The 11,141-nt window shown below is 53.4% G+C and overlaps 6 protein-coding genes; 3 read left to right on the top strand and 3 right to left on the bottom strand.

Moving 5' to 3' along the window:
- Window positions 1-1,667: 1,667 nt before the first annotated feature.
- Window positions 1,668-2,441, bottom strand: CHC_T00000132001 (hypothetical protein). XM_005719018.1 is given in 2 exon segments: window positions 1,668-2,216; window positions 2,217-2,441. 1 exon segment carries the CDS (start codon window positions 2,439-2,441, stop codon window positions 2,217-2,219), a length of 225 nt encoding a protein of 74 aa, XP_005719075.1. The 3' UTR covers window positions 1,668-2,216.
- Window positions 2,442-3,379: 938 nt separating this feature from the next.
- CHC_T00000131001 (hypothetical protein) lies at window positions 3,380-3,639 on the top strand. XM_005719017.1 is given in 2 exon segments: window positions 3,380-3,565; window positions 3,566-3,639. The coding sequence occupies 1 exon segment, from the start codon at window positions 3,380-3,382 to the stop codon at window positions 3,563-3,565; it is 186 nt and encodes a 61-aa protein (XP_005719074.1). The 3' UTR covers window positions 3,566-3,639.
- Window positions 3,640-5,334: 1,695 nt separating this feature from the next.
- On the bottom strand, window positions 5,335-6,108 carry CHC_T00000130001 (hypothetical protein). XM_005719016.1 is given in 2 exon segments: window positions 5,335-5,883; window positions 5,884-6,108. 1 exon segment carries the CDS (start codon window positions 6,106-6,108, stop codon window positions 5,884-5,886), a length of 225 nt encoding a protein of 74 aa, XP_005719073.1. The 3' UTR covers window positions 5,335-5,883.
- A 995-nt stretch (window positions 6,109-7,103) lies between these two features.
- On the top strand, window positions 7,104-7,643 carry CHC_T00000129001 (hypothetical protein). Its single transcript, XM_005719015.1, has one exon. The coding sequence runs from the start codon at window positions 7,104-7,106 to the stop codon at window positions 7,641-7,643; it is 540 nt and encodes a 179-aa protein (XP_005719072.1).
- A 1,353-nt stretch (window positions 7,644-8,996) lies between these two features.
- CHC_T00000128001 (hypothetical protein) lies at window positions 8,997-9,770 on the bottom strand. XM_005719014.1 is given in 2 exon segments: window positions 8,997-9,545; window positions 9,546-9,770. 1 exon segment carries the CDS (start codon window positions 9,768-9,770, stop codon window positions 9,546-9,548), a length of 225 nt encoding a protein of 74 aa, XP_005719071.1. The 3' UTR covers window positions 8,997-9,545.
- Window positions 9,771-10,761: 991 nt separating this feature from the next.
- On the top strand, window positions 10,762-11,021 carry CHC_T00000127001 (hypothetical protein). XM_005719013.1 is given in 2 exon segments: window positions 10,762-10,947; window positions 10,948-11,021. 1 exon segment carries the CDS (start codon window positions 10,762-10,764, stop codon window positions 10,945-10,947), a length of 186 nt encoding a protein of 61 aa, XP_005719070.1. The 3' UTR covers window positions 10,948-11,021.
- Window positions 11,022-11,141: the final 120 nt, after the last annotated feature.

Genomic DNA, 11,141 nt, shown 5'->3' with positions numbered 1-11,141 from the left:
ACTCCAGATAAACCGGCCGTCGGTCAGTTCCGTTCAGACTCAAAACCGTAACTGAGCGGGGGCGGGGGGCAGGGGGGAGGGGAAGGGAGAGGGGGTGCGAGGACGGGTTGGAGCGGAGGTAGGAGAATTGCGAGGGCGGGTTGGAGCGGAGGTTGAAGAAATGCGAAGAGCGGGAGATCTGTGAGTGGATGGGCGTGTAGTATGATTCGATGAGCGGAGGTTGTCGCAAAAATAGAAAAAAATAAGATAGAATTCTTCCAGTTTCGCCAGCTTTTCTCATCCAGTAAACATTTACTGTCATGAAGGGCAGGGATCACTGACCGAACATGTCATTCAGTGTACAATGCTCTGCTCCGACAACAGCAGGAGGCCTTACTGCCGCTGGGCTTGCCTTGTTGAACCTGCATCGCCTGCCAAGTTATGATTGCGGGCAGACAGATGCCGGAGGCCAATAACAAGGACGCCCTGTGGAGACAGGTTGCCCCGCTTGGCGTCACAATGTACTACATTGTGACGCCAAGCGCCAAGCCGAGTGACGGCCCCTCTCTACATTGAATGTAGAGAGGGCCCATCACTCGCCTCAGGCCTCTTGTTGCGGACCTCTCCACGTTTTTACCCTCCCCCGTTGTACAGGATGCGGCGGGACCAGCGAAATGCGTGGAATCAGGGGAGGCGGAATGCAAATCGATCGTATGCATTTAATTGGTTGCATCTGTCCCGTATGGCGCGCAGTGACGTCATTTGTCGAGGGGTTTCGGACCCTAGAAACCGGGATCGGGAGCGGAAGACACCCGGAATCTGGAATCGATGAACATGCCTCCAGACGTCCGGCTGAAAACACGTTTCACACTTACTGACAAATGCACCGAGGGTCCTTCCAGGCAGAAATCATGCTTGAATCACGATCTCGCCTGCGCTCATGCGCTCATGCGCTCATGCGCTCATGCGCTCATGCGCTCATGCGCTCATGCGCACGTCAGATCATCCACTCACTGTCTGTCTCTCCTACGATAAATGTCGACTCTCACTTCCACCCTCAGACAAATGCACCTCTGTACATCAACAGAACAAACACACGTGATGCACCGGACTGTGCGCCTCCCTTTCCCTTCCCGACATCCACCTTAACCCACCGCACCGACCGCACTGACCGCACAGACACCTCCGACACAACCGCTTCAACCTCGGCTTCCATTCTGTTTGGGCCGTGGTTCACGAATACGAGTCCTCTCTTTTGAAAGGTAAGTCTCGCACTGGTGTCCCGGCGACCGCACCAAAGAGCATATGTGAAATGGGCGGCCTCCTTGCCTGCGAGACTTACCGCAACAGCGCTTGAGAGAGATGCTGTTGCTAACGCGAGTCACCGCTTGTTTTTTCGGCGCTTTTCGTTCTTTCTGTTTGTATTTCTTTCCTATTTACACGACGCACTGGCACTGTTTCTTCTTTTTTTTGCCGTGCAGGCAACGGACTGGCACCCAGACGTTTTGCTCACGTTCCAGGACGTCCATCTTGGCCTTCCGGGTCAAGCACGCCAGAGGTACGGTTTACACGCAGACATATAGGCAGAAGAAAGAGCGATCTGAAAATGCGGTTTGGTGTTTCTTCTTTGTCTTCTTCTTTATACACGCAGGTGAATGTTATATTAAAGAACTGGGTTTAGATTTCACATGTACGGTACAGTGTAGTAAGAGTCTTTATTGGTAAGAATAGAGGTGTTAAACGTTTCAAACGTTTCGTTCGCACGAAAAGGTTTGCCAGCAAAGGAAGAAGGGTAGAGTCTGCAAGCGCGGAAAATTGCGAAACACAGAGGCGGAAGCAAAAGGTTACCGAGAATGACACACGATAACAACTGGCTGTTGTGCTGATTGCGTGAAGAGTGGCGGCTGTCGGCGCGGCATACTTAACCTTTGGGGTGGTACGGACGGGCGAATGGTATCTGCGGTTTTGATACTTGTTTCTTGCCAGTCACACGCCTCCCGTACCTCGCATTAACCCCGCCCCCGTTTTGGCTCTCGACGGCGCCGTCCCCTTGTGCCGCGCCCGTTCTCCACCAACCCCTTTTGCCTCCTTGACCCCCTACCTACTGCCGTCGTCTCATGCCAATTGTCCGGCACTCACACCATCGTCGTCTACGGCCCTCTGTTCTCCCTCTTCCGCATGCTCTCTCCCTAATACGCCCTCCGTCGCCGCAGCACAGTCCCCTTCCCACCTCTCAGTTACGCTGCCATCGCTTTCGTTGAATACCCCCGCTCTCTACCTAATACACCCTCTGTCGCCGCAGCACAGTCCCCTTCCGACTTCCTCTTCCGATCTCTCACACCATCGTCGTCTGCGGCCCTCTGTTCTCCCTCTTCCGCATGCTCTCTCCCTAATACGACCTCCGTTGCCGCAGCAGAGTCCCCTTCCGATCTCCCATTCCCACCTCTCTGTGACGCTGTCATCGATTTCATTGAACACCCCCCAATGTCCCCAATGTCCACGCGCCCCTTCCCCTTCCAACCGCAAGTGGCGAGCAAACATCCTCGAGTGCTTCAATACAGTCCCCATTCCCTCCCATCTCCTCAGTCGACGAGTATGCAATGATTTCCAGCGCCCAGCATCCCCAGTTTGTCCCTCAATTCACTCCGTCGGAAGAACATGCTTCGCATATGACCTTTCTCACAAGCCCCACATCATGGTCACCGCTCACAATTAAATTGATTCCAATACCCTACAACCTAACCCCCAATTTCTCCAGTTAACGTTCCGCACCGCCCACATCCCGCCCAACCCGCCCAACTCGTGCTGGAAACCGGATCGGGAGCGCAACACACCCGGAATGTAGAATCGATAAACATACCTCCACCTCCAGACTCCCGGCCGAAACACCTTTCACACTTAAAAAATGCAGACACGCACCGGCGCACCGAGGCTCCTCTCCCAGCAGCGGCGGAGAGCGCGGAGAGCGCGGAGAGCGCGGAGAGCGAGAGCGCGGAGAGCGTGGAAAGATTGGAGATGCCAGGGACAGTAGGGATGGTGGGAGATTACAGAGAATGGGAATTCATGGGAGAGGGCCAAAATGTCGGCAAAAATATGTCGTAAGTGCACGTACCCAGGGGGCGTGTTCTCGACGTGGACACGTTTCACATCCGGATCTCGAACACCTGACACAGTACCCTTGGTACAGTACATGGCAATCACAGCCATGTACTGTACTGTGCGCGTGTGGAGGTGAAGGTACCTACTTTTAAAAAAGTAATGTTTAACCGAAGTGCACAATGGTGCGGTGAGCGATGATCGCTCACACGCAGAAGCGAGTTTTTTACTTGTTCAATTCACTGTAACATGCAAGCCGCGGACAACCTTCAAATTATAGAAGCAATGTTGATTGCGAGGACAAATGCATACCTTTAAATACCGTTGGTATCCACACTGTGTCGCCGCAGAGTCCGCTGTTTGGGTGAGAGGAGTTCGTGGCAGAGTGGACAACCGGTTGCTGGTGGTGCAGTTGACACTCTGCGCCTGCGAGGCCCTGGGTTCGATTCCCGCCCGGTGCCCAACTTGGTTGCGTGCCCAAGTTGGTTGAGCCACTTGGGCACCCAACCAAGTTGGCCCGGGCAAAATTCGTAGCTTACCTAGTTACTTAGTTACTTTCTTTTTTTTACTTTCTTCCTACTTTCTTCCTACTTTCTTCCTACTTTCTTCCTACTTTCTTCCTACTTCTTTCTGCTTTCTTTCTGTTCTCTTTCTGCTTTCTTTCTATTGCCTTTTTATTGTATTTGTATTGTATTTGTATTGTTCCTCCTCTCCTCACCAACCTCGTCTTGTCTATGTTCATCTACTTGTTCGTCTCCGTTTCGATCGAGTTCAAACGCGCACGGGTCTTAGCGACAAACACTTTTCTCTCTCCTCTCGCTAAACATATTCCTTTTACACATTACGCAATCCAAATACTCTAAAATTAAGCCTTTGGCCCTTCCAAGGTCTTCCCGCCCCCCCCCCCCCCCCAAATCCATCATCCTGCACACTGCCTCTTGCTCACGAGACCTCCCTCACCCGCTACGCTCCCTACTGCCTGCCATCTCGGCTTCCCGGCACGCACAGCAGCCCGAGGCGTTAGCGATGACGTCCCCACGTCCCCACGTTCCCACGTCCCCACGTTCCCACGTCCCCACGTTCCCACGTCCCCACGTTCCCACGTCCCCACGTTCCCACGTCTCCACGTCCCCACATCCTCACGTTTTTACCCTCCCCCGTAGTACACAGCCCAAAATGTGGCGTTCCGAAGTCCGCGACAGGAAGCAGCGGGACCAGCGAAATGCGTGGAATCAGGGGAGGCGGAATGCAAATCGATCGTATGCATTTAATTGGTTGGATCTGTCCCGTATGGCGCGCAGTGACGTCATTTGTCGAGGGGTTTCGGACCCTAGAAACCGGGATCGGGAGAGAAACCGGGATCGGGAGCGGAAGACACCCGGAATCTGGAATCGATGAACATGCCTCCAGACGTCCGGCTGAAAACACGTTTCACACTTACTGACAAATGCAGACACGCACCGAGGGTCCTTCCAGGCAGAAATCATGCTTGAATCACGATCTCGATCTCGCCTGCGCTCATGCGCTCATGCGCTCATGCGCTCATGCGCTCATGCGCTCATGCGCACGTCAGATCATCCACTCACTGTCTGTCTCTCCTACGATAAATGTCGACTCTCACTTCCACCCTCAGACAAATGCACCTCTGTACATCAACAGAACAAACACACGTGATGCACCGGACTGTGCGCCTCCCTTTCCCTTCCCGACATCCACCTTAACCCACCGCACCGACCGCACTGACCGCACAGACACCTCCGACACAACCGCTTCAACCTCGGCTTCCATTCTGTTTGGGCCGTGGTTCACGAATACGAGTCCTCTCTTTTGAAAGGTAAGTCTCGCACTGGTGTCCCGGCGACCGCACCAAAGAGCATATGTGAAATGGGCGGCCTCCTTGCCTGCGAGACTTACCGCAACAGCGCTTGAGAGAGATGCTGTTGCTAACGCGAGTCACCGCTTGTTTTTTCGGCGCTTTTCGTTCTTTCTGTTTGTCTTTCTTTCCTATTTACACGACGCACTGGCACTGTTTCTTCTTTTTTTGCCGTGCAGGCAACGGACTGGCACCCAGACGTTTTGCTCACGTTCCAGGACGTCCATCTTGGCCTTCCGGGTCAAGCACGCCAGAGGTACGGTTTACACGCAGACATATAGGCAGAAGAAAGAGCGATCTGAAAATGCGGTTTGGTGTTTCTTCTTTGTCTTCTTCTTTATACACGCAGGTGAATGTTATATTAAAGAACTGGGTTTAGATTTCACATGTACGGTACAGTGTAGTAAGAGTCTTTATTGGTAAGAATAGAGGTGTTAAACGTTTCAAACGTTTCGTTCGCACGAAAAGGTTTGCCAGCAAAGGAAGAAGGGTAGAGTCTGCAAGCGCGGAAAATTGCGAAACACAGAGGCGGAAGCAAAAGGTTACCGAGAATGACACACGATAACAACTGGCTGTTGTGCTGATTGCGTGAAGAGTGGCGGCTGTCGGCGCGGCATACTTAACCTTTGGGGTGGTACGGACGGGCGAATGGTATCTGCGGTTTTGATACTTGTTTCTTGCCAGTCACACGCCTCCCGTACCTCGCATTAACCCCGCCCCCGTTTTGGCTCTCGACGGCGCCGTCCCCTTGTGCCGCGCCCGTTCTCCACCAACCCCTTTTGCCTCCTTGACCCCCTACCTACTGCCGTCGTCTCATGCCAATTGTCCGGCACTCACACCATCGTCGTCTACGGCCCTCTGTTCTCCCTCTTCCGCATGCTCTCTCCCTAATACGCCCTCCGTCGCCGCAGCACAGTCCCCTTCCCACCTCTCAGTTACGCTGCCATCGCTTTCGTTGAATACCCCCGCTCTCTACCTAATACACCCTCTGTCGCCGCAGCACAGTCCCCTTCCGACTTCCTCTTCCGATCTCTCACACCATCGTCGTCTGCGGCCCTCTGTTCTCCCTCTTCCGCATGCTCTCTCCCTAATACGACCTCCGTTGCCGCAGCAGAGTCCCCTTCCGATCTCCCATTCCCACCTCTCTGTGACGCTGTCATCGATTTCATTGAACACCCCCCAATGTCCCCAATGTCCACGCGCCCCTTCCCCTTCCAACCGCAAGTGGCGAGCAAACATCCTCGAGTGCTTCAATACAGTCCCCATTCCCTCCCATCTCCTCAGTCGACGAGTATGCAATGATTTCCAGCGCCCAGCATCCCCAGTTTGTCCCTCAATTCACTCCGTCGGAAGAACATGCTTCGCATATGACCTTTCTCACAAGCCCCACATCATGGTCACCGCTCACAATTAAATTGATTCCAATACCCTACAACCTAACCCCCAATTTCTCCAGTTAACGTTCCGCACCGCCCACATCCCGCCCAACCCGCCCAACTCGTGCTGGAAACCGGATCGGGAGCGCAACACACCCGGAATGTAGAATCGATAAACATACCTCCACCTCCAGACTCCCGGCCGAAACACCTTTCACACTTAAAAAATGCAGACACGCACCGGCGCACCGAGGCTCCTCTCCCAGCAGCGGCGGAGAGCGCGGAGAGCGCGGAGAGCGCGGAGAGCGAGAGCGCGGAGAGCGCGGAGAGCGAGAGCGCGGAGAGCGCGGAGAGCGAGAGCGCGGAGAGCGCGGAGAGCGTGGAAAGATTGGAGATGCCAGGGACAGTAGGGATGGTGGGAGATTACAGAGAATGGGAATTCATGGGAGAGGGCCAAAATGTCGGCAAAAATATGTCGTAAGTGCACGTACCCAGGGGGCGTGTTCTCGACGTGGACACGTTTCACATCCGGATCTCGAACACCTGACACAGTACCCTTGGTACAGTACATGGCAATCACAGCCATGTACTGTACTGTGCGCGTGTGGAGGTGAAGGTACCTACTTTTAAAAAAGTAATGTTTAACCGAAGTGCACAATGGTGCGGTGAGCGATGATCGCTCACACGCAGAAGCGAGTTTTTTACTTGTTCAATTCACTGTAACATGCAAGCCGCGGACAACCTTCAAATTATAGAAGCAATGTTGATTGCGAGGACAAATGCATACCTTTAAATACCGTTGGTATCCACACTGTGTCGCCGCAGAGTCCGCTGTTTGGGTGAGAGGAGTTCGTGGCAGAGTGGACAACCGGTTGCTGGTGGTGCAGTTGACACTCTGCGCCTGCGAGGCCCTGGGTTCGATTCCCGCCCGGTGCCCAACTTGGTTGCGTGACCAAGTTGGCCCGGGCAAAATTCGTAGCTTACCTAGTTACTTAGTTACTTTCTTTTTTTTACTTTCTTCCTACTTTCTTCCTACTTTCTTCCTACTTTCTTCCTACTTTCTTCCTACTTCTTTCTGCTTTCTTTCTGTTCTCTTTCTATTCTCTTTCTGCTTTCTTTCTATTGCCTTTTTATTGTATTTGTATTGTATTTGTATTGTTCCTCCTCTCCTCACCAACCTCGTCTTGTCTATGTTCATCTACTTGTTCGTCTCCGTTTCGATCGAGTTCAAACGCGCACGGGTCTTAGCGACAAACACTTTTCTCTCTCCTCTCGCTAAACATATTCCTTTTACACATTACGCAATCCAAATACTCTAAAACTAAGCCTTTCGCCCTTCCAACGTCTTCCCGCTGCCTCCCCCCCCCCCCCATCATCCTGCACACTGCCTCTTGCTCACGAGACCTCCCTCACCCGCTACGCTCCCTACTGCCTGCCATCTCGGCTTCCCGGCACGCACAGCAGCCCGAGGCGTTAGCGATGACGTCCCCACGTTCCCACGTCCCCACGTTCCCACGTCCCCACGTTCCCACGTCCCCACGTTCCCACGTCTCCACGTCCCCACATCCTCACGTTTTTACCCTCCCCCGTAGTACACAGCCCAAAATGTGGCGTTCCGAAGTCCGCGACAGGAAGCAGCGGGACCAGCGAAATGCGTGGAATCAGGGGAGGCGGAATGCAAATCGATCGTATGCATTTAATTGGTTGGATCTGTCCCGTATGGCGCGCAGTGACGTCATTTGTCGAGGGGTTTCGGACCCTAGAAACCGGGATCGGGAGCGGAAGACACCCGGAATCTGGAATCGATGAACATGCCTCCAGACGTCCGGCTGAAAACACGTTTCACACTTACTGACAAATGCAGACACGCACCGAGGGTCCTTCCAGGCAGAAATCATGCTTGAATCACGATCTCGCCTGCGCTCATGCGCTCATGCGCTCATGCGCTCATGCGCTCATGCGCTCATGCGCTCATGCGCACGTCAGATCATCCACTCACTGTCTGTCTCTCCTACGATAAATGTCGACTCTCACTTCCACCCTCAGACAAATGCACCTCTGTACATCAACAGAACAAACACACGTGATGCACCGGACTGTGCGCCTCCCTTTCCCTTCCCGACATCCACCTTAACCCACCGCACCGACCGCACTGACCGCACAGACACCTCCGACACAACCGCTTCAACCTCGGCTTCCATTCTGTTTGGGCCGTGGTTCACGAATACGAGTCCTCTCTTTTGAAAGGTAAGTCTCGCACTGGTGTCCCGGCGACCGCACCAAAGAACATATGTGAAATGGGCGGCCTCCTTGCCTGCGAGACTTACCGCAACAGCGCTTGAGAGAGATGCTGTTGCTAACGCGAGTCACCGCTTGTTTTTTCGGCGCTTTTCGTTCTTTCTGTTTGTCTTTCTTTCCTATTTACACGACGCACTGGCACTGTTTCTTCTTTTTTTGCCGTGCAGGCAACGGACTGGCACCCAGACGTTTTGCTCACGTTCCAGGACGTCCATCTTGGCCTTCCGGGTCAAGCACGCCAGAGGTACGGTTTACACGCAGACATATAGGCAGAAGAAAGAGCGATCTGAAAATGCGGTTTGGTGTTTCTTCTTTGTCTTCTTCTTTATACACGCAGGTGAATGTTATATTAAAGAACTGGGTTTAGATTTCACATGTACGGTACAGTGTAGTAAGAGTCTTTATTGGTAAGAATAGAGGTGTTAAACGTTTCAAACGTTTCGTTCGCACGAAAAGGTTTGCCAGCAAAGGAAGAAGGGTAGAGTCTGCAAGCGCGGAAAATTGCGAAACACAGAGGCGGAAGCAAAAGGTTACCGAGAATGACACACGATAACAACTGGCTGTTGTGCTGATTGCGTGAAGAGTGGCGGCTGTCGGCGCGGCATACTTAACCTTTGGGGTGGTACGGACGGGCGAATGGTATCTGCGGTTTTGATACTTGTTTCTTGCCAGTCACACGCCTCCCGTACCTCGCATTAACCCCGCCCCCGTTTTGGCTCTCGACGGCGCCGTCCCCTTGTGCCGCGCCCGTTCTCCACCAACCCCTTTTGCCTCCTTGACCCCCTACCTACTGCCGTCGTCTCATGCCAATTGTCCGGCACTCACACCATCGTCGTCTACGGCCCTCTGTTCTCCCTCTTCCGCATGCTCTCTCCCTAATACGCCCTCCGTCGCCGCAGCACAGTCCCCTTCCCACCTCTCAGTTACGCTGCCATCGCTTTCGTTGAATACCCCCGCTCTCTACCTAATACACCCTCTGTCGCCGCAGCACAGTCCCCTTCCGACTTCCTCTTCCGATCTCTCACACCATCGTCGTCTGCGGCCCTCTGTTCTCCCTCTTCCGCATGCTCTCTCCCTAATACGACCTCCGTTGCCGCAGCAGAGTCCCCTTCCGATCTCCCATTCCCACCTCTCTGTGACGCTGTCATCGATTTCATTGAACACCCCCCAATGTCCCCAATGTCCACGCGCCCCTTCCCCTTCCAACCGCAAGTGGCGAGCAAACATCCTCGAGTGCTTCAATACAGTCCCCATTCCCTCCCATCTCCTCAGTCGACGAGTATGCAATGATTTCCAGCGCCCAGCATCCCCAGTTTGTCCCTCAATTCACTCCGTCGGAAGAACATGCTTCGCATATGACCTTTCTCACAAGCCCCACATCATGGTCACCGCTCACAATTAAATTGATTCCAATACCCTACAACCTAACCCCCAATTTCTCCAGTTAACGTTCCGCACCGCCCACATCCCGCCCAACCCGCCCAACTCGTGCTGGAAACCGGATCGGGAGCGCAACACACCCGGAATGTAGAATCGATAAACATACCTCCACCTCCAGACTCCCGGCCGAAACACCTTTCACACTTAAAAAATGCAGACACGCACCGGCGCACCGAGGCTCCTCTCCCAGCAGCGGCGGAGAGCGCGGAGAGCGCGGAGAGCGCGGAGAGCGAGAGCGCGGAGAGCGCGGAGAGCGAGAGCGCGGAGAGCGCGGAGAGCGAGAGCGCGGAGAGCGCGGAGAGCGTGGAAAGATTGGAGATGCCAGGGACAGTAGGGATGGTGGGAGATTACAGAGAATGGGAATTCATGGGAGAGGGCCAAAATGTCGGCAAAAATATGTCGTAAGTGCACGTCCGGATCTCGAACACCTGACACAGTACCCTTGGTACAGTACATGGCAATCACAGCCATGTACTGTACTGTGCGCGTGTGGCAATCACAGCCATGTACTGTACTGTGCGCGTGTGGAGGTGAAGGTACCTACTTTTAAAAAAGTAATGTTTAACCGAAGTGCACAATGGTGCGGTGAGCGATGATCGCTCACACGCAGAAGCGAGTTTTTTACTTGTTCAATTCACTGTAACATGCAAGCCGCGGACAACCTTCAAATTATAGAAGCAATGTTGATTGCGAGGACAAATGCATACCTTTAAATACCGTTGGTATCCACACTGTGTCGCCGCAGAGTCCGCTGTTTGGGTGAGAGGAGTTCGTGGCAGAGTGGACAACCGGTTGCTGGTGGTGCAGTTGACACTCTGCGCCTGCGAGGCCCTGGGTTCGATTCCCGCCCGGTGCCCAACTTGGTTGCGTGCCCAAGTTGGTTGAGCCACTTGGGCACCCAACCAAGTTGGCCCGGGCAAAATTCGTAGCTTACCTAGTTACTTAGTTACTTTCTTTTTTTTACTTTCTTCCTACTTTCTTCCTACTTTCTTCCTACTTTCTTCCTACTTTCTTCCTACTTCTTTCTGCTTTCTTTCTGTTCTCTTTCTGCTTTCTTTCTATTGCCTTTTTATTGTATT

The sequence above is a fragment of the Chondrus crispus genome, genomic scaffold, assembly GCF_000350225.1.
Source record: "Chondrus crispus Stackhouse genomic scaffold, scaffold_454, whole genome shotgun sequence".
NCBI lineage: Eukaryota > Rhodophyta > Florideophyceae > Gigartinales > Gigartinaceae > Chondrus > Chondrus crispus.
The sequence above is the reverse complement of the archived record's forward strand: the minus strand, read 5'-3'. Positions and strand labels throughout refer to the sequence as shown.